The sequence below is a fragment of the Papio anubis genome, chromosome 2 (genome assembly GCF_008728515.1).
Source record: "Papio anubis isolate 15944 chromosome 2, Panubis1.0, whole genome shotgun sequence".
NCBI classification, from domain to species: domain Eukaryota; kingdom Metazoa; phylum Chordata; class Mammalia; order Primates; family Cercopithecidae; genus Papio; species Papio anubis.
The window spans coordinates 140725298-140752063 of NC_044977.1; the positions used below are offsets into that span (position 1 = coordinate 140725298).

The window sequence follows — 26766 nt, forward strand, 5'->3', positions numbered from 1 at the left end:
ATTAGCCAGGTATGGTGGCGCATGCCTGTAGTCCCAGCTACTCAGGAATCTGAGGCAGGAGAATCACTTGAACCCAGGAAGCAGAGGCTGCAGTGAGCCAAGATGATGCCTCTGCACTCGAGCCTAGGCAACAGAGTGAAACTCCATCTTAAAAAAAAAGACAATGAGCTAGGTACAGTGGCATGCACCTGTAGTCCCAGCTACTGGGGAAGCTAAGGCAGGAGGATTACTTGAGCCCAGGAGTTTGAGGTTAGCCTGGGCAACATAGCCAGACCCTGTGTCTTAAAAGAAAAAAAAAAATGGAAAGAAAGACATCGCAATTATTTCTACATTTATATAAAAGCACTAATGATGAGCTGAAATTACAACTACCAATTTTTATTTTTAAAGAATATATTTCACTTTTATATTTCTAAACATGCTTGAGATAAAATATCCACCAATGTGACTTTCATTTTACTTATACTTTTGCATGTATTCCAAATTTTAAATGAACATATTTATTTTTAATACCAAAGAAATAAAATACGTATTTAAAAAATATCTACAACATAATATCCTTAGATGCTGATTCCAAATACGAAATTAGCCTAGGAGTTTGACAAGTCTCCAAATGGCTTTAAAAAAAGATTGCCAGCAAACTTAACCACCGAGAAAATAGAAGTGTTTTTTTTTTAATCTTTTAAAAGTAAAATCACTTAAGAATTTAAAATCATTTAGGAAAGAATTTTTTTAATAATCATAAAAAATGACTTGCAAAGAAAACAATTTACTAGAAAAACTGGTCAATTCTTTGGAAGAAGAATAGGGTAGTTGCTTACATGTTAAACAATGTAGTGAAATAAAGTAAACACTGTCTGTATCTATGTGTATACTGTGCACTGAAGAAAATTAAATTTACAAAATGTCCACTGGAATTCCAAGTCTGTGCAGAAGAGTTGGGTCCTTGATAATTTCCTAAAATAGATTCATAAAAATCCAATGAATATGGAAAGGTACACTTGTCTCTCAATGATTTGACTCATCCAATTTAAGTAACAGACATGTCTTCACCTAGAGACGCATAGAAAAGAACACATAAAGAAAAGAGTTCTTTTGAACACATCCAGATGTCACCACTGGGGTTTGGGGTAATGTGCTAGAAAACAAGTTCCAAGAAGGAGTCAACTCACTTCCAAAGGTACCCATTAATGTGCTTTCTTTTTAAGTACCCTTAATATGGTGGGCACTGGGGAAACCAAAATGTTAAAGATCTTGTCCCTATCCTCAATATGCTCACCTTCTAGAGAGAAAAGTCTAAAAGACAAGTAATCATAAAGCAACAAGACATATCTAGAGTGGAGGAAGAAGTAAGTCTAGCCTTCCACCCCTTCGATATCTCCTGGGAGGGGAGCATACATCTGCCCCAACTTACTGACATCTGAGGTCTCAACCTGAAGAAATTCCTGCGGGCTACCTGCTGCAGTTGTAGTCCCAATTTCGGATTTTCAGAAATTAAGTGAATTAAGAAACCCAGAAATTAAAGCCTTGAGGAAAATGCTGCTGGAAAGACTGAGCTTTTAAAAAATATAAAATTTCAGCGCAAAAATTTTCTTGTCCTTTTATCAATTATGCCTATAAAAAGTTATGCATTTCAAAATCTTATATTTAACCAATAAATATTTTCCAATACTAGCTAGTTACCAAGAATGCAATGTCCACTATTTCTTAAATATTATAAAACCTGTCATGTGATGCCATCCTTTCCTTAGGATATTTAGAGTGGTGGGAATAAAAGAATAGACAGGTTCTGCGCCTACTTTAAAAGAAATGATATTATCAAAGAAGTTTTACAATGACTTATACTAACTTCTCAGAGAGAATGTCTTCAGCAATGGAACTATGAAAATTTTTGGTTTGTTTTTATTTCCATTTTTTCTGCAGGCAAATGGGCCATATTTCCATGTCTGATTATAGACATACAGATAAGAAGGGCGGATGGGAGAGGCTTGCAATGGAACACAGGAAAGGGAAGGTCAGTGGTGCACAGCCAGCAGTAAATCCCAAGTCCTATCCAAGAGGGGTCATTCTCAGCCCTCAGACAGTGTCTCTCACCATGCTTTCCTTCTTCCCCTTCAAGGGGTAATTACAGTACCCCATCCTCTCAGCTTTATTGTTTTACTCTGCATTTGGAGCTGTGAGAGGCAGTTTAAATTTCAGGCAATTCTTTGGACGTAAGAAAAAAAAAATTCACTCCATCAGGTACTCATTAGGTGCCATGTGCTGTAAAACATTTCAGATGCCAAAGGTCTACACCAGCCCTGACCAAATAAAGTATATGTTTCTCTTATGATTAAACCCCCCGCTTTTTCATCGGTCTCGCTCTGTCACCCAGGCTGGAGTACAGTGGTGCAATCTCAGTTCACTGCAACCTCTGCCTCCTGGGTTCAAGCGATTCTCCTGCCTCAGCCTCCCAAGTAGCTGGGGTTACCAACGGGTGCCACCTCGCCTGGCTAATTTTTGTACTTTCAGTAGAGATGGGGTTTCACCATGTTGGCCAGACTGGTCTAGATCTCCTGACCTCAGGTGGTCTGCTCACCTCAGCCTCCCAAAGTGCTGGGATTACAAGCATGAGCCACCACACCCAGCCAAAAACTCATTTTTTAGAATAGGTTTTCTGAAGTATTTATGGCTTATTCTAGTCATGGACTAAAGTCATAGGATTTATAGCAGACCATAGCAGACACAATAAAAATAAAAAATTGAAAGTCTTAATGTTACATGTAAATCTTTTCAGTTGCTTCTAATGAAAATTTAATATAAAATAACTTGTGGATTAAGTTATGGGTTTAATCATGCTGAAAATCAATAATGATGACAGACTACCAAATTTACAGGTAGTAGTAATAAAGATAATTAACATGTACTGAGTGCCTACCCAATTTACAGTCAGACATCGCAATAAATGTGTTTCAGGAATTATTTCTTTCAATCTTCACAACCTATAAGTTGGTTATATTATCCTCAGTTTACAAATAAGGAAACTCCAAGGCAAAGAGATGGCAAATAACTTTTCCAAGGTCACTCAGCTAAGTAATGGAGCTCTAGCCACAAGGTAACTCTTGGAAATGAACAAAACAGGTAAAACAAAACCTGTGTGTTAAAAGAACCTGGATAGTAACTCTGTCCTTCCCTCCAGGGTACACAACATACAATAGCCTTTTGTGTGCACCCCCAGTGCCTCTGGCTTCTCCTGATTCCACCGTCCTCAATGCTTACAGCCTTAGAGTATTCTGCTCCCTTGTGCTGGAATATTTACTCCTACTTAACAGGAACATTTCACAACACAGTTTTGTTGCTATTAGATCTCCAGTTATTGGCTTTAAATATACATTAGGAAGGCTCAGGTACCACCCTGGAGGCGCACCACTGAGAATAATCAAAAGGAAGTACTTCATTCCAAACACTGAAAAGAAGGGTTCAGGTCTTCCCAGGGCAGAAACAGGCAGCTTTTCATATTGGCTTTTTTTTTTTTTTTTTTTTTTAAACAAAGTCTCACTCTCGTCCAGGCAGGATTGCAGTGGCACAATCTCAGCTCACTGCAACCTCTGCCTCCTGGGTTCAAGCCATTCTCATGGCACTTCCTAATGAATATTAAGAAGTTGAACAAAGTAAGCGTGCCTCTCTAGCTTTAAGTAACAGGTGAATGAGGTACATAAGAACAAGAGGTAGGCTGAGGGGAGGGAATAATTGAGCCCTGGCATATAAAGTTAAGGTCAAAGAAAAAATAAACTATAGGTCTAGCCCTGGCATAAATTAAAACATGTAATCATGGGAATAATAATATTAACAGTTTTAAGTTTCCAAGTGCAGGCAGTAGCAGTAATTTAAAAATATTTATTGGCCAGGTGCAGTGGCTCATGCCTGTAATCCCAACACTTTGGGAAGCCGAGCAGGAACAATGGCTTGAGGCCAGGAGTTCAAGATCAGCCTGGGCAATGTAGTGACACCCCATTTAAAAGAAAAAAAAAAAGAAAAAGCCAGGCATGGTGGTGTATACCTGTAGTCCCAGCTACTCAGGAGGCTGAGATGGGAAGAGAGCTTGAGCCTAGAAGTTCAAGGCTACAGTGAGGTATGATTGTAGGCGATAGCGAGACCCTGTCTCAAAAGCAAAAATTATTGAGCAAGTACTGGAAACTTCACACACATCATCTCTAATCTTAATGAACCCAAAAGCAGGTATTGCTATTCCCATTTCAAAGATAAGAAAACTGAGGTTCAAAGAAGTTAAGATGGTCACCGGCACAGAACTAGAAAATAGCACTAGGCTGTGCTAATTCCAAAGCCCCCACACATTCTGCTACACCATGTTGCTGCTCACATCACGGGTAAATCAAGATTACTTATAAAAGGAGGATCACCATTACATGGAAATCTCCTGAGTGGCTCACAAGGCCCAGGATCCCTGCTGCCCAGCACTGCTCCAGCCAGCCACTGCCACCCTCTGTCCCTCTCTAGGGACAAACTAGACTTCTAATCTAACTGATACACAGAAAATAAAAGCACAGGAGTGAATTACCAGAGACCTTATTCTGCCTCCAGATGCTCATATAATATTACCTAGAGCACAATCCCATTTATTCTGCCTCTAACACATGCTAGACTTAATGTCGTTTTCGTGGTTTTATTTTCAGCACCTTCCACAGTGCCTGGTGCAGAGCAGGTTCAACTGATGGTTTTAAATCAAAGAGTAAAAGCAATACACCGTTACATTAAACCAAAGGAACAAACAAGGTAGATAGGGATAAAGTTTAGCGATGCACTTAATTAATATGAAAAGTATCTGACTTAATTCCGCAGTTGACTAAGTGTGACACGCTAGAAGCATTCCCATTGCTCATTTAATGAGTCCAGGGTGCTGGCCTCAACACTATCACTTAGCATCATTTTGAAAGCGTTAACCAATGAGAAGAGACAGGAATAAATATCTGAAAGGATATGGCAATGTGTCACTACAGTCTGCATAAAAGGATTATGCCCCACCCCCACCCCCCGCCAACCAAGATAATTAACTAGAAAACTTTATTAGAAGTAATACAAGAGTTGAGCACCATGACCAGATAAAAATAAACAAGGAAAAACTGATGAACAATATTAAGCAGTAAAGGAAAGAAAATCCTGTAGAATATTATGCAGAAAGCAATTTCATTTATGTCCTCCAACCATTATAGTTAAGTATTCTTATATTTGTATATGAAAGTTTCCATATTTACATTTCCAAAAGATATTTGAAACATATTTTTTCCCTAGGCAAGTAATGGACCTCTTGCCACAACATAACTCTTGAAAGTGAACCAAATATGGACCAAAATTAACAGTGGTTACTGCTGGTATATGTTTGTTTTATAGCATGCCCTGTTCTAATGCTTTAATGATAATCCTATCATTTTACAGTTGAGCAAACTAGAGTCTAAAGGTTAAATAACTGTCAAATGTCTCAAAGCTACTAGGTCAAATCTGAGTCCAACTCAAGCTATCAGCCTCCAGAAAGGGCTCTTATGCCAAAATACCTCCCGTCTGGGCAGGGGAGTGGGACAGGGGTCCAAGTTGTGGGCTGAACAAAATTTAATATCAAGAATGTATTCCTGTATTATATATATAACAATCACAAGAAGAAACTTCTACAGTGACAACAAACAAGAGAAGATGAATGGACACAAAATTCAAAAATCAATAAGGTCCTTCAAATAACAGCACTGTTTATCTGGTCTCATGAACTTGGGGCATATCTACAGTGGCAAAATAGTAAAAGTATTAGTTCTGTAGCAAATAAACATAATTAATGACATTATCTTCATCTATACTACAGCCATCTCATATGTGAAGAAAAGTTTTCAACATCGGGGGATTTGCCACACTCTTCTTTCTCAGGGAAGAACAGGCACAGATCTGATAGATTAGGCCTAATTCTGTAATTCAATGTATTCAGTAATTCAATAACCTAATAGTTGTAGAAGCTAACCACAGGTCTTCTATCCTTCAACAAATAAAGAAGGTAAAATAACTGACAACTACATCTGAGAGGCAGGCTTCCTTTAGAAATTAAGAGGTACTTGGTGAGATCTTTCACCAGTTTAAAATAAGAAATTTCCTAATACATTACTTAGGTTATAAAATACCATAAAATGGAGTGGGGGAGAAAATCAATGACTTATTACTATCAGCAACAGCTAAGTAAAAAGAGTTGAAATGTTTTTTTAAAATTAAAAATAAAAGGACTTAAGATACTGAATAAAGCTCTTAACAGCTCTTTAATCTTAGACTAAAAGGACATATTTATAACTGAAACCAGTCACTCTTAGTTAAGGTCAAACAAAATGGTCACATTTGGAGAAAGATATTATTCATATTACAGCACCAATAAATAATATGGAATAATATGTAGTGTAGTTATAATAACAAGTCACATAGTTTGCAAGCTGAGGCATACTGTGAGGAGCTGGATGAATTGCAAGCCACAGAAGTAAAAAAGTTGATCTTAACTGCTAATAGAACATAACCTTGCTGTACCTGGTCACAATCACCAATATAAGATAATAGGCCTAACACTGTTAACCATAAATTCACAAGATTTATGACAAAAGCATCAATGGTATTCATTTTTTATAATCTTTATACATATGAACATCTCCAAGCCTGGCATGCTGGCCCAGACATGGTCACCTGTAATCCCAGCAACTCGGGAGGATCACTTGGGCCCAGGAGTTCAAGACCAGCCTGAGCAATACAGTGAGACCTTATCTTTAATTAGCCAGGTGTGTGGCGTGTGCCTATAGTCCCAGTTATTCGGCAGGGAATCACATGAGCTCAAAAGTTCAAGGCTGCAATGAGCTGTGATTGCACCACTGCACTCCAGCCTGGGCAACAGAGCAAGACCCTGTCTCTTACAAGAAAAATTAAAATAAAAAAAAGTTTAAAAAATATTTTGCATATATACATTTCCAAAAGATATTTGAGATGGCTGATTTCTGACTGAGAAAGGGGCAAGTTTTCCTAACTTCACAACCTTACAATCAATGTTGATAGTCTTTAGGTCTCGTGACATCAGATAAACCAAACATATACCATGGAAGCAAAAGCAACTTCCTTTTTGTAAAGCAGCATTTAAAAATAGAAGAGATCGGCCAGGAGCTGGGGCTCACGCCTATAATCTCAGCACTTTGGGAGGCCGAGGTGGGTGGATCACGAGGTCAGAAGATCGAGACCATCCTAGCTAACATGGTGAAACCCCGTCTCTACTAAAAATACAAAAAATTAACTGGCATGAACCCAGGAGGTGGAGCTTGCAGTGAGCTGAGATTGCGCCACTGCACTCCAGCCTGGGTGACAGAGCGAGATTCCGGCTCAAAAAAAAGAAGAAAATGAGATCTAATTCTGGGAAGAAACAAGACAGATAAGACAATCCTCTCTGAGTATTTAAATTAACTAATTTTAATTTAGGTTTGTCATTTATTTGCACTTTAACAAAAAATGAATCTTCTAATCCTTAGTCAACATTTAAGTAATACAAATGAAAAAAATAGAGGAGTTCTGAGAAATACGTAATTGCATAACAGAAAGTCATACAAGGGCTGATCCATAATTTCAAAGTAAAATCTCTCCAAAAGTCCTTAACAAGTACGTGTCTCTCATATTTAAAATACAGACTGAGCATCCCTAATCTGAAAATCCAAAATCTGAAATGCTCCAAAATCTGAAATGTTTTGAAGACCAACATGATGCACAAAGGAAATGCTCACTGGAGTATTTCACATTTTAGATTTTCAGATTGGGGTGCGCCACTGGTAAGTATATAATGCAAATATTCCAAAACCTGAAAACAGTCTAAACTCCTAAACACTTCTGCTCTCATATATTTCAGATAAGGGATATTCAAGCTATAATTAAAATATTATGCTTAATTTCCAAAATTCAATGAACAATAAACTTTACTGCTTGCCTTTTATGAAGATCAAAGTAACATACAGATAAGAAGAAATCACAAATTTCTAGAAGATGGTGCTTTGTTCTACTCACTTGAAAACCAAAAGTTGTCCAGGCAAGAACATTAACAACTGGCATTTACTAAGTGCTTATCATGTACTACTACATGAAGTGGATTCTATTAGTGAGGCCATTTTACAGACAAACAGACTGACACTAAGGGAGATTATAAGGGAGATCTGAAGCCACTCAAACACTTGGCAGCAAAATCAAGATTGAAAACCAGGTCTGAACTGGTCTAAAGTCTGTGGTATCCTACCAACGCCAGGGTGCTCAACTTGAGGATTTGAATTTTCTAATTAAAATATTGTTCACTATGTTAAAATTGCCAAGCAAGTTTTTAAAAATTAATAGATTATTCCACCACATAAATGTACCAATATTCATATTTGGAAATGATTCGTGAAAATTGTTCATTACATCTGAAACTTGTTACTTCAGCTATACTGTTCCCTGAAATAAAATCATTTTTTAAATAAACAGTACAAGAAACAGGATGTACTAGTTAAGAGTACCATTTGGATTGTACTAGTTAATTGGAACTATTTAGGATTCCAATTCCTTTCTTCCATCAGTGAGTTGGGTATCAATCTCAACAATTTCTCATCCTCTCTAGCATTGGTTGCCTTGTCTAAAAAGTAAAAGATGTTTAAAAAAAAAAAAAAAAAGAGAGAGAGAGAGAGAGAAAGAAAGAAAAAGAAAAACATGCATCTCACAGGCCAGGGAAAAACTAAATAAGATGACCTAACACTAAAACCGGGCCCGTTGTTTAAAAAGAACACACACAAAAAAGTTAAAAAAAAAAAAGTCACATAATACTCAAAAACAAATCAAGAGGCCCACTCCAATCTAAACAATGTGTGACTGGCCCTTCTCAGTGACAGCAAGTCTAAATATCTGGAGGCACAATTTTGTTTTCCCAACTATGTTACTAGAAACCAAACTTTTACCAACACATTATTTCAAAAAAAAGAAAATACTAGTTGTAAAAGACTAGCAACGCTTCCTTTGGGTGTCCAGTAGGAAATGTGTTAGCTTCTGAAGCACAATACGCTTCCGGCTGGACTGTGATCAGCATCAACAACATAAATTCAGCACACTTGGATCTCAACAGAAAGCCATTCATGCATGTTTTCCTTGCTTGCTTGACTTTTGCCTTGTTTGACTTTCTGCAGTCTTGGTTTTAGAAAGTGACTTTTTTCCTTCAACAACAAAACCTAAGCATTTAAATGAACATGATTTCCTTTACAATATGGTCCTACAGCTACCCCATCCTGGGTGGGTCAACGCCATCCAACTGCCATCCTACAGAGAGTAAAGACTTTATGAAACCCAGCAAATGTAAAAAGCCTGACAGATCCTGGCTGTGCCTTATGATTAGTAGACTGCGTGATGGGTATCTGTGTGTGCCCACAGTAGCCCCAAGGGGTCCACTATGAGTCTCTGACCATATTCCTTCCAATTCTGCAGAGTTTTTAACTAACTCTATAAACATCAGTTGATAATAACAGCAGCTAATGTTTATTAAGTACCCATTTACATGCTGGGGACTATAAATATTTGAATGGTTTATCACTCAAACATTATTTCATGTCATTTTCACATCATCAGGAAATAGCATGCCCATTTTACAAAATGAGGAAACTGAGACTCATCAAAAATAAGTGAATTGTCCAGAGTGTCCCTAAAAATATACACTAGCCTGCTGATTTCACAGCAGAGAGCTCCCCTGTCAGCCACACCCCTACCTCTACCTGCACGTACTCTCTTACATCTGAATCTAAGCATTCGTAAGACTGACACATACAGATTCCATGACTGTATTTATCCCTACCTTTCCAAGTCAAATCTTACAGAGGTGCTTCCTCTTCCAGTTCACTGCCTGAGTAGCTTTTTAATGAGGTCTAAAAACTAAATTCAATAAATGCTACTGAGCATCTCTTGGGCCCCATGCATGGTACCTGGGGCTGATAATGTGCCCAAGGTGAGGAGAAGAAGAAACATAGACCCCAGGGAAAGGCTTGCAGGAAGCCAAATGTGGAACAAGCACAGCACTGACGGAAAGTGAGCTTTTGTCCTCTGGATCGTGGTGGTGAGGCAGAGTTCACCAGCTGCACTGATACAAACCTGGCTGGGCCTGGGACACTCTGTGCCACACGTGAGGAAAGTACATTTTCTAAACTTAGGGCCTTTGCCATTCAAAACATCACTATGAACTCATCACAACCTTTCAAAGAATTCTGCATGAATAGTCTAAGCATAAAACAAATCCAAACAATAAATATGTAAGTTTCCCAGTCTGGGGTGCATGGTTTTAGCAGCAGGGAAGGAGGAAACACACATATTGCCGCAGCAGCGTTCTGTCCAGTGCAGCTGGTTCCATCTTTTCATTACTCAGGAGAAAGTCGGCTTCCTGGGGCCCCCAAAGACAGAAGTGAAAAGGCAGCGAGCACTTTCTGCCACCTTTAGACCTTCCCTTCTATCCATGTCCTCGAGGCACCCCAAAGATGCAGCTGCCTCCGTCCTCACACTCATCCTAAACAGAGAGACGCCAAGAGGAAGGAAGTGGTCTGAGGCCTCTAAAAAGCAAAGAAGGCAACTCCTCCTCCAGCTGCTCAGAGGTGAGGTCACAAGTGACAGGCTCAGTGAGCATGTGGAAACCAAGGGTCCCACCATCCACATAACAACTCCTTTGTGTGGATGTCAGGATTTGCCAGCTCCATTACCCAGACTAGAAATGGCTATGAAACACTAAACAAGCAAATAAGTGAGTACATGCTGTAGAGGACACGTACCAGGAACTGGAAAGTGACAAGCATCTGAGTGAACATGGCCAACAGACACAATGCCTTGCTGCACAGTATTGTAAGATCAGGAAAGTTTACATGCAGATCTTGACATCCAGCTTCTCTTGAAATGTCAGATGATCAGGCAACAGTGGATCCCAAGTAGAATCTAAGAATTTGAGAGGCTTCCCTCTTCAGACAGGCTCTGCTCACTTCCCAGACACCTCAACCCCCACCACCTCGAGGCTGCCCTATACATGGCGTCCCCTGACTCCTTCCCGCTACCTGCCTGGCCACTGTGGGACATAAGCCCTGCCCTCAGTATTACCATCTTTATATCTCGCACTACTCTGAATGAAAAACCAAGCAGCACAGATCTAGAATAAGGAAACACTCAGGTTTTTGAGAGTTTTATTTTCACCTCCCTTGCCACTGTACACAAAAGCCCAGACACAGAAACAGTGGCCAAGGAAATGGGGGGCAAAGGGCAACAGGGAGGGAGAGTAAAGAAACAGCGCATTCCAGGCCGGGTGCGGTGGCTCATGCCTGTAATCCCAACACTTTGGGAGGCTAAGGCAGGTGGATCACAAGATCAGGAGTTCAAGACCAGCCTGGCCAACATGGTGAAACCCCATCTCTACTAAAAATACAAAAATTAGCCGGGCGTGGTGGTGGACGCCTGTTAATCCCAGCTACTCGGGAGGTTGAGGCAGAGAACGGCTTGAACTCAGGAGGCAGAGGTTGCAGTGAGCCGAGATCACGCCACTGAACTCCAGCCTGGGTGACAGAGCAAGACTCCATCTCAAAAAAAAAAAAGAAAGAAAAAGAAAATGAAAAAAAGAAACAGTGCATTCCATGCGGAATCAGTGAAGGACATCACACAGCCTGGCACACCCCAAGATGCGCACAGCATCAGCTCCTACTCCCATTATCATGACCACAGTACAACCACAAGGCAGGGCGCAGGCCTCAAATGCCTTCTGCCCAGGCCTCCAATGCCTTCATCCCATGCATTGCAGTTTTCAACAGGCTTTCACCAATACTGAAACTGATTACACACACAAACTTCTCCCATTTGGACAGAAGTTCTCCCCTCCCACAAGGAAGTAGAGGGGACTGCATTTCCCTGTCGCAGTTCCAGAGAAAAGGGAATTAAGGAATGGAGGAGCATGAAATTCAGGTTTTCCAAACAGACGTGAGGAAGCAGGCTATGCAACCCGGGGCCTAGGCCTACCTAGACACGACTTCTAGTAACAGCAAACCTCCAACCTATTGCAACTACGGAGGTTGATCATGTTTTATCTATCATGTTATGTAAATCCTGAATGAATTATGAAAACAAAAAAGGGGAAGTATATTTTAAAGAAGTAAGACCGATTTCTGAATCCTAATCACATGCAACTCCTTATCAGAGAACAGCATCATCATATTAGTTCTTCCAGTATAATACTAATAATTGCTATATTATTGTTAACAATTTTTGAAACATATTTGTGTAGTATCTTATAATTCTCAAAGTGTTCATGTTTCCTTAGAGAAAAAAAAGGCAAGTACTCTATGCCTACTTAACCAGGGAGGGCACTATTGCACAAATCCTTGAGTAACTTACTCAAGATCACCAGCTGATCAGTTAACATGGTGCTGCAGCACATGCATGAATTCCAGAAATACACAAAGTGACTGTGCAGTCAAAAAAACAGGGCTGGGCACCGTGGCTCACGCCTATAATCCCAGCACTTTGGGAGGCCAAGGTGGGTGGATCACCTGAGGCCAAGAGTTAGAGACCAGCCTGGCCAACATGGTGAAACCCCATCTCTACTAAAAATATAAAAATATTAACCGGGCATGACGGCAGGCACCTGTAATTCCAGCTACTCGGAAGGCTGAGGCAGGAGAATTGCTTGAACCTGCGAGGTGGAGGTTGCAGTAAACCAAGATCACGCCACTGCACTCCAGCCTGGGAGACAGAGAGACTCCGTCTCAAAAAAAAAAAAGAAAAAGAAAAAGAAAACAGTAACCCCTGTTAAAGAGTAAATAGAGAGATAAAACTTGATTACATATACATATATACCTTGATGCATATACCACAATACAGATACCAAAGACATATTTTAAAAATTAATGTAGTCCAGGCGTGCTGGCTCATATCTGCAATCCCAGCACTTTGAGAGCCTGAGGCAGATGGATCACTTGAGGCTAGGAGTCTGAGACCAGCCTGGCTACAAATACAAAAATTATCTGGGCACAGTAGTATGTACCTATAATCCTAGCTACTGGGGAGGCTGGGGAGGCTGAGGCATAAAAGTTGTTTGAACCTTAGAGGCAGAGGTTGCAGTGAGCCAAGATAGTACCACTGCACTCTAGCCTGGGCAACAGACTGAGACTGTCTTGGAAAAATAATAATAATAATTTAATGTTAAGTATTACAGAAGGAACTATCTATTTTGTTATCCTTTTTGCCAGACTATTAAGACAAGGTGACCAATCTGAATTATAGGTTTAAAATGTAGTTTGTGTCTTACTCATAAAACAGTATTGTAACCACAAAGGAACCACTTGCTCACATCAAGTCTTTCTGAAGTTGAGTCAACATTCAAAATAATTACTGCTAAATGGGGCAACACTGATGGCCCTGCCTAGAGCCTCCAGGACTCTCAGCCCTGAACACATGTCGCCCTCCAGTGGCATGCACCTCCCTGCATCCTGGGAGAAGTCACTCAGGTAGGGGAAGCTTCTGGCAGTGATCTCCAAACATTTCCCATATACCCTCTCAGCTCAAAGAGCTTTTTTTAGTAAAAACTTTCAACACACACTTATTTATAACTTCTATATCTATACTATCATAATAATTACATTCATTTCCCGAGACAAAAGAGGCTTTTGAAAATTATAATCTGAACAGAAGTTCTAATAATCTTCTTGCACCCTAATGGCTCACCGCAAGCACCCACTCTGTAGATGCCTGTGATTTACAGAGAACCTCACAGTGTGATTTCATTCAGAAAGACTGCAACATAATTTCTGCCCTTGAATTTTTTTGAAAAAAAGAAACAAACAAAAAACCCTTATTTTTTTCTTGAAAGTGCTGTGAGTAACTTAAGTGTCTGCAGGTGAATGAGGCAATAATCCTGAAGTTAGCCAGTGTATACACTCTGAAGCTATATAGTCAGGCTAACCACAAAAGTAAGGTGGTTTTGATAATCTTGGTAAAACCCTCACCAGGAAACAATGTAGCTTTTACTCAACACTTGGTGCAAGAAGCTAAACAATCCAAGATCCCCCTGAATTTTGGGTATCCCTACTTTCCTTCCAGATAACTCACTTATATATATTAAAAATCTTGGTATTCACGAAGCCTTTTATCTAAGAAAGTCTTTACTAAAAATACTGAGGTTTCCACCCAAAAAGAGCATGTAGCAGGCTAACTTGCCCCAGTAAGCAGAGGATTATATCAGCATGCTCCACTGAAGTATGCAGGCATTGCTACTGAGACTCACGATGAATTTAAAAAGCACACTCAATCGGTCCCTTGCTCTCAATGTTCTGAATGATCCCAGCTGGCACCATTGGTCTTGAACCATATCTTTGAGAAGCAGGGTGATCAATCAAAAATTATTCCAAAAAGAATAATAATCTGGAATACGTATCAGGCTCACATAAAGGTAAGAGAAGGAAACATCTTTTCTTTCCACATATGCATTCCCAAAAGCTAGCTGAAATATCAAAGATGCTTGCCATCAGTTAACTAAGGTATTGAAGGTGTCTTGAAACTTACCTCTGCAGTCCTGGTGCCTAGCACAAGCTGGAGAGTATCATCGGCAGTTTTCATTGTGAAAAGAAGACAAACTTTTTATTTCTCCCCAAACAAGGTTGAGGAAAAAAACAACTGAATATCCTAGTTTTGGGGCAATTCATTCATGAAACAATCTATTGCTAGAAACGTATAAGATAAAAATTGTCTGTGATTAATTTTAGATATTAACTTGGCTAGGTATCCAGTTGTTTGGTCAAACACCAGTCTAGTTGTTGCTAAAAAGATTTTTTTAAGATGTGATTAAGATTTAAATCAGTAGACTTTGAGTAAAGCAGATTATGTTCTATAATGTGTGTGAGCCTAATCTAATCCATAGAGAGCCTTAAAAGACTGAGGTCCCGGACGGGCGCGGTGGCTCGGATCTGTAATCCCAGCACTTTGGGAGGCTGAGGTGGGAGAATCAGGAGGTCAGGAATTCAAGATCGGCCTGGCCAACATGGTGAAACCCCATCTCTAGTAAAAACACAAAAAATTAGCTGGGCATAGTGAGCTGAGATTGCGCCACTGCACTCCAGCCTGGGTGACAGAGCGAGACTCCGGCTCAAAAAAAAGAAGAAGATGAGATCTAATTCTGGGAAGAAACAAGACAGATAAGACAATCCTCTCTGAGTATTTAAATCAACTAATTTTTAATTTAGGTTTGTCATTTATTTGCACTTTAACAAAAAATGAATCTTCTAATCCTCAGTCAGCATTTAAGTAATACAAATGAAAAAAATAGAGGAGCTCTGAGAAATATGTAATTGCTGAGGTCCCCAGAGGAAGAAAGAATTCTGCCTCCAGACTGCCTTCAGACTCAAGACTGCCACATCAGTTCTTCCTTGAGTCTCCAGCCTGCCCTGAATATCTCAAATTTGCCAGCCCCATAATCATGTGAGCCAATTCCTTAAAATAAATATCCCTCTCTTTTCTCCCCCTTTCTCTCTCTAGGTAGATATAAACATGTATGTATACAAACATATATATACACATAACACACACTTTTTTCTATTGGTTCTATTTCTCTATAGAACCCTAACACATTGTCTAAGGATTTTTGAATGATCATGACCAAAAGTATTCATGCACTGCCCTCTGCTGTGCTAAACGTTAACATACATTCCCCCAACTTAAAGCCAACCCACCATATTAAGTCTCATCACTAAACGAAGGATATTCTTCTAAAACTAAAATTGGAGAGTGATGATAAAAGGGCCAAGAAAAATCTTGCCAGTCAATATATCAATATTCCTAGGTAGACAAGCCCGACATTTCATTTTAATAATCGTGGGTAATCTTAGTACAACAATAGAATGATTTCAAAGTGTGTATGTCTTCATAAGATACTACACTTCATAGAAAAGGTTTCGCCAGAGTTTCCTGAATGAGAAAGAAGAAAATGCACTACGAAAACAAAAGGCAAAAATAATTTTAAAAAATTAACTACCTCTTGGTTATCTTTGTTTTGGTTTGCCCAGAAAATCTTATGATACAGTGTCTCCATTGAATTGCTGGAATCAGTTCGGTCAAAACAATGACGATCCAAAACTTCCAACGTGTGCAAAACCCGACTAATAGTCACCCCTACGAGCAGAAATTAAACAAGTGGTTAATGAGGCCAAAAACAGAATAAAAACAGTACAAAATCACCATTCTATGTGAGGCAAAAGAAATTTTTTTAAATTACCATTCTTGGCATATGCTATCAAACAATCATCAACAAAAGCAAACTTGACATTCAAGACAGCCAGGATCTAAAAGGCATAAACTGAAGATTGTCCTCAAAATTCACCAAGTGGCTCTGTCAAAAAGCTGCCTTATTCATGTGGAATTGTTTGTAAGAAGCAAAAACACGGCATAAAGTCCAACATTCAAAAGCACTCATTCCTCTGTGGCGTTCTGTACCTGCTGTGGATTCTTGGCACTTGTCAAATGACCACCGAACTTCCACTGCACGGCCTCTTTGTTTTATCTGTTGTTCTACTTCATAAATCCTTGCCCGAACCTGAAAGATAATCGCTTCTAATTAACTTGTGCTTGGAATGCCACAGCGCCTTTCTAAATCATGTCAGGTTTTCCCCCACGTGAGTAAAGTATCCTATGGTGAACTACAAGCTTGACTGCATTTTAGGAAATGCAGCCTGTGGCCCAATAAGTGAATTTTTAAAATTTACAAATGGCAATTCAATGTCAGTTTTCAATAATAAATGTTCACAAAAATAAACGCTTGCAAAATTTGTTTCACAAGTGAAATTTCTTTTTTAGGACACCACATGGAAAGGTGAATGTTCTAAAATAATCTCTTTGAGGCATTCTTTCATGTGTGAAAACAACTTGCAATGTTTTATTAAGAAAACTGCTTGGTAAAAGACAGGGATCTTATTCTAAATATTAATCACAATCTTATTGTTCAAGTCACATAAGGCTTTGAAACAAATAACCCAGTACTAGCAAGAGCATATAATAATTACTAAATATCAAAACTACTACAGGAGTCATGGTCATGTATTAGAACCACCACCATAATTACAGTTTGGGTGGCAGAACTCTCAGCAAGAACTGTTCAGCAAGACGGTGAAAAGAAAGGGAGAAACTTCAAGAACTTCAGTGATTCTGAAGAGGCTAAACAATTCTCTAAGGTCACCCAGGGTGTTAGCGGGCAAAACTGGGAATAGCACCCAAGCATCTAGATACTAAAACCTGTGCTTGACCCACTGTGCCCTGATGCCTCTCAAGAATGAAAACAGCCATCGAATCACTGAAACATAAAGTCTACCTGCTGATTGAAAGCCGTGTTCCCACCCGGCATGGGGAGGCTGGAAGGGGCCACCTGTAGCAGATCCAGGGGTGAGCCTGGGTTTGCGCTCTTATTTTCATTTGTGGAATAATTCCACACCAAGGCACTTGGGCAACAGAGAGTGACAGTCTGGAAATGAAACAGATAAAGTTGGATGTTCAGAGGAAGGAGAAAAGCATAACAATAGCTAAACAGTAAAAATGACACCCCGTCATTACTATATTATAGTCTCCTACTAGTAAGTTTAAAATACGAGTGTCTTACCCCATTCTCAACTTCGCAATTGAGAAGACAAAACTAAAATTTATTAAGTTGAAAGGGTGGAAGTACAGCTGTTGAGAAATTAAGGAATATTATAATTCATAAGCTAATACTCCAACAGGAAACTGAAGGAACTTAATAAAAATGCAGTAATCATCATTTAAAAAGCATCACTTAAACCAATTTTTCATGCAATTAAAAACATGAGATGAACTTAGAATATGTAATTTCTAAGGTTGTAAAAGCTAAAAAAAATTATTTAAAAACAAAGACAAAATCAAATAATCATGTAACAGTACCTTCATAAATGCTGGGCAGGCAGTGACCCTGGACAAGGGATTGTCAAACTTTTTCTATGAGAAGCCTGATAGTAAACATTTCAAGCTTTCCAGGTTATCTACAGTTTTTGTCACATATTCTTCCGTTTTGTTTTAATAACACATTAAAAACATACAACCTATTTTTATCTTGTTGGCCGAATTTGATCCACAGCCTGTAGTTTGCCTACCCTTGCCCTAGACACTTGCAGACACTCTTCACTCACCCAGAAGTACTTTATATGACCATCTTGCTTATATGTCACAACAACCCCATGATCTAGGTAGTATTATTCTCCACCTTTACCAAAGAGGACTATGAGCCACACAGATTAGTAACCAACCCAAGTCTGATTTTATTAATAGCACACATGCTCAGAACCACTGTTATCCTGCTGCCTCCTAAACACAGATTAAACATTATAGCTCACATTTAATTAAGCTAATTACACTTACCCTATGCTGAACACTGTCTAGGAAGCTTTCTGTCATCATAACCTTAACCCTATGAGGTAATGAAAGAAGAACTATCATTACTCCCCAATCAGACATGGGGAAACAGAAGCTCAAGGTCACAGTTACCAAGTGGCAGAGTGAGGCTTAAAATCAGGTCTGTAATAGCTTTAAAGTGTATATCTAAGCCATTATGCTCTTGTGCCATTCAACAGCAAACAACATGAGCTTAGAGAAAGAAAGCAATATTTTTTTCAAAAATGTGAAATTAAGTACAGTGGCTTGCACATATAATCCCAGCACTCTGGGAAACCAAGGCAGAAGGATCTCTTGAGCCCAGGAGCTTGAAACCAGCCTAGGCAACACAGTGAAACCCTGTCTCTACAAAAAAATTAAAAATTAGCTGGGTGTGGTGATGCACATCTGTAGTCCCAGCTACTCAGGGGGCTGAGGGGGGAGGATCGCTCACTTGAGGCAGGAGGATCACTTGAGCCCAGGAGCTCCAGGCCACAGTGAGTGAAGATTAGGCCACTGCCCTCCCGCACAGGCAACAGAGCAAGACCCTGTCTCAACCAATTCATCAATCAATTTAAAAAAAAAAAAAAAAAACTAAACTCTGAGGTCTAGGAGACGTCTTTGTGGAAACCAGATAGCAGATACAAAGAATGTCAAGTCCCTGAAACCTACCAATACATCTCTTTCCACTGGGCTACATCCCTACTGCCTTCCTCCTGTCTGTGACAATGTAGAGTTCTCAACTCCTCCTGACAGAGCCCTTCCTTGTGTCCTTGATTCCAAAGCCCTCAAACACCCAGGGCACTGATCTATCAAACACTCCTCCTTCTCCTATTTGCTCTTAGCCCACAAATAAGTTCAAATCCGATCATCAAAAAAATATATATTTTTAACTCCCCATTCAGCAGCCATCTTTATCAACTATCCATTCTCTTCTCTTCCCTTCATAAACATGTTTCGCAAAAGAACAGTTAGTACTATTTCTCCTTATTCTCCATCACTCCTCGATATTCCTTAATTTGGCTCCTTATCCACCATTCAATTAAATAGCTCTTAAAAAGATCACCAACGAACACTATTGTCAAAAACAACTTCAGCCATCTTCTTGCCAGATGTCTCCAATACTCTAGACATTGCCCACTACTAATTCCTTTTTGAAACTTTCTGCAGACCCCAGCTTAGCATAGTGGTTGAGTGTGGACTCTGGATCCCGACTGCTTAGGTTTGGATTCCAGCTTTGCCACTTTCTTGCTCTGTAATCTATGCGTTATTAACGTTATAAGAAAAATAATGGTTCCCATCTCACAGGCTAGTTCCAAGAACTAAATGACTTAATAATATACGTTACAACTTAGAACAATGCCTAGACCAAAATAAATGCTATCCATACACTAATATAATTATGACAACATTATGGTTATTCTCATCATCTTTAGGCAACAATACTCTCCCCTGTTCTCTCTCCAGTATGGCCAACCTTCCCAGTCTCCTCCATGGACTTCCCCTCTGCCCGACTGTTAAGCACTCCTGTCCTTCAGATTCACGAACTCTCTCTCACTACAAAACTCTTCAGGCAACCTCACTCCCTCTTGGGTTTTTGAACAGCCAAAGTTCTTGAAGGACTCGAATCCATACAAGTGGCCAACTGTCTGCCCAAATCTGCAGAACTGGACATGTAACAACTCTTGAACATATCCATTTGGAGGTTCTAAATAAAGGACAAAACAGTCCAAAATAGTCCAAAGCTGAACTCCCTGAAATGCTTCCAAACTGATTTCTTTGCCTTGCAAGCCTCCTTCTTTCCTACCTCTCCCCTCCTACCAATCCTCCTTCTACTGTGGCCAATGCAATCTAACGACATTACACAACTACCTGTGTCACTCTGCTGCATAAAACCTTCCGATGACATCTCAATCATAAGGCCCACAGGGCGTCTTCTATGCCCTGACCCCCAACAGAGTTTATAATGTATGTCCCACTAATATCCACCTATACAAAAGATAAGTGACCAGCCTCTAGGCCTCTTCCCATACTGTTTCCTCTGCCAGGAAACTTTTACTACTTTTTACTTGATCTTTCTCAACTCATTAGAACAACTAAAAACTTTCTTTCACAAAGCCTCTGTGAATTTTAGGCTGGGCTAGAGGTTCCCCTTTTCAACTGCTTTGGCACCCTGCGTATCTCCCCATCAGCCCTTGTCATATTTTGGAAACTGTCCATTTATGACCCAGTTTTCCTGAAAAGACAGTAAACTCCAAGAATGGAGACCATGTCTTGAGGGCCGACTCTGTTTCGAAACTCCTTATTATACAGCAGAACACATTAAGAGCCCAAGAAATATGAACTGAACACTAAGCTGTGAGCTCCTCTAGGGCAGGGCTGTATCTCATTCCTGATATTCCTGGGAGGATCAGCCCAGCAATCAGCATGTTACTGGTTGTTCAAGGACTACACAAGCAACAATGTTTGGAAGATGAACGGAGCCTGATACATGATTTGGACTTTAAAGAAACACTGACAGGCAACCAACCCAAGATGTGAACTGAGAAAGATGAAAAATGCTAGCTGGAGAAGCTGTCTTTCCAGAAGAACAATAATACAACTAACTTATTCTGTGGGTTCCCTGAAGGATTTTTAATTGAACTGCTTAATGACCCTAATAAAGGACAACTGCAATAACACTCTCCTAGACAAATGCGACAAATCTTCTCTCAGCTTGATCCAAAATAGGGAAATAAAAACATAAAATTTCAATCAATAAATTACTTGGGTGAGGAAAAAACTAGAGTTGTAAAACGTCAACTGAACCGAAAATGCCATTCCCAACTCAATCACTTCCCACATTGAATTTTAACATAAAATAACAAGGGCCAAGGACTTACCTGCAACATACAACTAAGTCCATAAACCAGGGGACCATGCTGTGCACAGGAAAGAAAATCTGAGAAGGCCAGCTGCACGGGGCTCATGCCAGGGCCGGGGGGGCCAGGGCTGGGGGCCCCGATACTCGAGTTGTTTGGTCCTATCATCATGTGGGGTGAGTGGGCAGCAAGGAGGTTGGGGCTATCGCTCAGCAGCAAGGAAAGACGCCGGGCACAAAAGTAGGCAAGACGACGAGACAGGTAGGCCGACTGAACAAACTCATCTGAATACTGAGAAGTAGAAGGACACCAGACTTCAGTCATGTCTTATGAGTCTTGGTTAAATAACTATTTTAACACAGACTTTTTTTCATTTAAAAAAGAAAAAAAAAAACTTCAAAGGTATAAAGCAAGTGCTGTCCAATAGAAATAGAATGTGAGCCACATGTATAATTTTAAAGTTTCTAGGGGCCATGAAAAAAATAAGAAACAGGCAAAAATTAGAATCATGTATTTTATTTAGCCCAATATATTCAAATGTTATTTCGACAGGTAATCAACATAAAAAGTACTACTATTATACACTTTTCCATACTAAGTCTGAAATCTGGTGTGCATTTTACACTTAGAGCACACATCAATTTGGACTGGTCACATTTCAAGAGCTCAGTAGCCACATCTGGCTAGTGGCTATTGTAATGGACAGTGCAAGTGCAGACTATCTCAGGGGAGAGACACAGGAACCTATGGTATAGTCTGTGGGGAGGGTATGAGAGTGAAAGGGGAGAACTGCTGTTCATTGGATATTCTTCCATCTTGCTTGAATTATCAAATACATGTATCACCTAAGAATTTTTAAATAAATCTCATCTAGATACGTCAAATTTAAGCACATCTTAGACCAATCATCAAAATAAAAAGTTTCCTACCCCAAGAGTCTCAGAGACTTGTCAAAAGAATGTAGAAGATCCTCTATCTTCAAAAGGGATGATTTGTTTTGTTTTCACAGAAATTTGTGTTATTATATGGAGACAGTATTTTAAAAGTTGGTTGCTTTGCTCAGTGATGGGAGAAATCGACGTGGGTAAAATTACTTAAAAATTAGGACACATGGATAAAAACTATGAACATGGTTAATACAAATGATGGCTAAAACTTACTAGAAGCCTTTATCACTTCATGTGTTACAGCATCAAAGACATTTTTTCCTTCCATTTCAACAGGATTTTTTTCCTTTTCCTCCCCCACTTACCTAATCATTCTTATCAGACTCATTTCTTGCCTTAAAACCAAGTGCCTCAAGGGGACATGTACTATACCTGCAGCATTAGTGGTAGCAAGAGTTTAAGAAGATCATCATCCATTGGTCTGATCTTTTCTAAAACATCCAGGATCCATGTCAAATATTCATGTTTTTCTAGCATTCCTTCCTTAAATGAACAAAGAAAAATTACATTAATAATGTAAAAGGAAAAAAAAAAAGCACTGTCATTCTTATTCTTAAGTCTAATTTTACTACTGCTTTTGTTGTTATTAAACATAGTCTCATTGCTCACAGTCCAGATTCTAAACAAAACAAATAACTCATCTGTTTTGTATAGTTTTTTGTTGTATTTTAGAAACCTGCTCCAAATTGAGAAAAATTAATTCCAACAAGAAAAAAAGAAAATTCAGAAGCTTTCACACCCTCAGGGTGTGTTGTGTCAAGCTCCTGGCTAGATTTTGGGGGAGTATGAACTTATGTTCATAGAAGGAAACTTGGATAATAGTGATAATTATAAAAAAGATATGCACTGCTCGTGCCATCATCTTAACAAAAGTGTAAAAACCCCATCAGACCCAATGTCCCCTTAATAGCTTCTTTCACTATCCCAAAATTAGTTTCAGATACTATCACCTATCTATGAAATACAACCTTAAAAATCAATGACCTAATATACAGAAATGAAAGCTTATGATAAAATAATGTATAAACATTTCAACACAACTACAATAAAAAACAGTAATACCACCTACAATTTCCAAAAATGCCCCACAGGGGTGACACAGCCCCTACTGAGACCACTAATCTTGATATAAGCACTACAAACATCTTTCGTCTCTTGCCCTCATATACATACACACATCCATAGATACACACATTATTTTATGACATTCTATGCATATATAGATTTAATATCCTATTATAGTTTTGTATTACGATTCACAGAATGAAAGAAAGAAATAAAAAACTGTTTTCTGGGAAAGACACATACTTTTATGGCCATTCCGGTAACAAACTTAGTAGTTCACACGAAATCTTACTTTGTTCCTAGCAACTGTTACGTATTATCAGTGTTCCACTGCAATGGTTATCAAGGATTCACGTGAAAATATTACACTGACAAATTACAGTTGTAGTATTTCAAAGTTTACAGTGAGGCCACATTGACATGACATCTTGCTAATTTCTAATTTTTTAAGTGTTTAGAGTCAAATATAGTTAAAAAGTCACATAAAAAGTGCAATTTAAAATGTTAAGACCAATAAAGTGAGTTCTAAATAAATATATATATATATAGTTTTCATTTGTCAATTTAAAAGTTAATTAAAATGTTTTTTAAAAAGAGACAAAATGGAATTTTCCATTAAGGTATAAGAGATGGTAAATTCAAGATTCAAAAAAACAAAAAGAAAGAGAATCTTCATAAACAACAGTCCATCCTGTAGATGCTTTGTTTATATACCCATGCCCTTGTTTCTGCATATATATGTCTTCATGTGTATGAATTAGGGTGTGTTTCACATTTCAGAATATGGCAAATTAAAATATAATGAACATTTAAAATTTAACATTACTATTTCAATTATATTCATTCCTTTAGGACCTAACTGCTTTCTTAAAAAAAAAAAAAAATTCTAATTTAAATACTCCTAATATGTGAGTCTTCCAAAACTATTAAGCATGCTGAGAGATACTTTTTCCAACATGCAGACTAAATTCTGAGCTCAGTGAAAGTCATAAAAGCTCAGCGCAGCACTAAAGTAGTCCCTCCTCTAAATGGAACTAGGATTTATTTTTACTGACTTAAAAACAGTATTACTTCTCAAAAAGACCTTATTTTTTCCTCTGTTGACCTCTTAGAAGAAGAGCCTGAAATTTATAATAAAGGTTCTAAAGGGAAAATTTAGAAATCACATGTCCCCTTGCTCTAATCAAGGTAACAGGTACTAAAGTCTCTGCTAAGACTTGAACCTAAGTCATCTCTCCTACCTTATTATGAGCTCAAGCGCCCTCTTCTGGTCAATATTATTTACATCAGCTTGTCTGGATGAGAGTTCAGTCATTCCTAAACGTCCTTACCCCTCCCCTCAGCTCTGTTTGTATTTTCAGCTGCAGCTGAATTAAGATGACCTTTCTCTGGAACAACTTGGGTCTAAAGGAGGTCTGCTACCACAGAAGGCATCAGCACAAAGGTGTTTTTGAATAAATATATCAAATTTTGCAAAATAAAAGGTTTAGAAGGATTACATTTAATAGTGCAATTACGAAGTAATTAATAGCACGAAAAGAGCTAACATGATTGAAAGCTGGAGATCAATATATATAACAAGCTGTCATCCCAGGGCAGATGTGTTAGCCTGAATACAATTTGATATGAGAAATGTCAGACTGCTTTCTTTGAATGTATTGGTTCATATAAAAATAGGATTTAACCCCAGAACACCAAACTATAAGGAATCTGCTGTCTTATTAAAAGCATGGCACACAACTCTTCATGTCTTCGAAAGGTTACCTGGAACATGTGAAATGCTAGCTTTTCATTGTATTCCCATTGCTTCATGGCTTGTTCCACCTCTGGTGGCACAGGGACAGGACCATCGCCCGTGCTGGAGGCCATGTGGTAAAAGTCAGAAATCTTGGCCAACTGCTCTCGAAGATATCTGGTAGATATCTGTGTCCACTCTGCATTTTAAAAAAAGAAAGATGTGAGTGTCTAGACACAATGGGTACAAGAATTACATGTTTTCTTCCCCTTTCTGATTATCTAGAGGGTGTACTGATAAACATCTGCTCCCTAAAAATGATTTGTGCCTGTACAAGCCGTGCTCAAAAGAGGATACCCACCCAAAGCCCTTAGAGAACACATACTAGTGTGAGGTGGCCTGCCCTGTGGCAGCAGCCAGTTCTTGGAGAAACAGGCAGCTCTACCCTCGTGCTTCTGTGACTCTTCACCTAGGAGAATAGGAGTTAGGTCCATCTGGTGATCCTTCCTGTTAAACATCAGTTAGTACACCAAAAAAACAAAAGGCAAAACAGGACAGAATCATGAAGGGGAGATCTCAAGGAATCTCAAATTCTACAGCAAAAGAATTCAAAATCCCACAAAAGCAGCTCTCTTAAGATCCATTTTGCAGGCTCCACATGGAATTTCAAATATGTCTAATTAGGATGTGTTTGTTTTTGTCAGTCTTTAAGAGGACAGACATTCATTCACTGCCGGCTGGACCATGAAAGCATTCCAACCCGCATTGCCCCAGGATGTGTCAGGGACACCCGCATGGCTTCCCTCAGGAAAATCGTCTGGACCTTCAATTATTCTACTCTCCTCAACCAATACCAAGTGCCTCAGAACTCAGGGAGGGTGAAATCAGAGAGGGTGGGGAGCAGCAATCAGTGGGATACTGGAAAGGAAACAACCAAAGTAGCATCAGGAAAAAAATCACTGAAATTATTCAAAAATGTCTGCCACCGGGGCACAAATTAAATCAGTGTGTTGCCTCTGGCAACCATGAGGGATGTGATGCCAACTTTAGCCCATTCTGTGGATAAAAATGTAATAATTGCATGCTCACAGCCAAATTTCCCCAAGGATTAGCAAAACAGCATTTCAGAAGAAAACACCCTACTGAAACATTACCACACAATGCTGTTTTCCCATTATTTGGCAATAGGTTCTCCCACCTCCTATTTTGACATTTCGAAAGAGCAGAAACTAAACATCTGCTAGTCACTGAGTGCTTTGTTTTTACTTTTTAAATACCCTTAAAATTATTTAACAGAACCCAGAGATAACTACTGTTAAGTTTTCATCTAAACCACTTATTTTAATTGTGTCTTATTTAAAATTAAAATTCAAATGCACACTGGAGTTGTTAAACTTCGGTAACAAGCCAATGTGAAAAGATGAACAGATACTAGGTCGACATTCTGTTCCTAGTTTAATAGTTTTTCTGAAAGCACCGATAACAGATATTAAAGTTAGTCCATTGGCATTAAAAACAGTAAACTATCTATGTCATCATGTTCTTCTGCCCTGTTACGGACTAACAGTCTCATGACACTCACTTGTCCAACAAAACAAAACACCAACCATCAGATGAGACAAGTTTAGCTTAGCTATAATAAGCAAAAACAAAAATAACAAGGATCCAAATCCTAGCTTTTGTATGCCAACCCTTGCTATTAACTCACTCTCAG

The 26766-nt window shown here is 39.0% G+C and overlaps 1 protein-coding gene across 6 annotated transcripts in view; it reads right to left on the reverse strand.

Moving 5' to 3' along the window:
• MED12L (mediator complex subunit 12L) overlaps positions 1–26766 on the reverse strand; it is a 341626-nt gene that overhangs the window by 249784 nt on the left and 65076 nt on the right. For all 6 annotated transcript variants that reach the window (XM_021934743.2, XM_021934738.2, XM_021934742.2 and 3 more), the window contains 6 exons: positions 25082–25251; positions 22625–22735; positions 21327–21596; positions 17378–17527; positions 16507–16606; positions 16049–16185 (listed from right to left, as the gene is read on the reverse strand). In XM_021934743.2, the coding sequence (XP_021790435.2) occupies positions 16049–16185; positions 16507–16606; positions 17378–17527; positions 21327–21596; positions 22625–22735; positions 25082–25251 (938 nt within the window). The remainder of the gene's footprint in view (positions 1–16048; positions 16186–16506; positions 16607–17377; positions 17528–21326; positions 21597–22624; positions 22736–25081; positions 25252–26766) is intronic.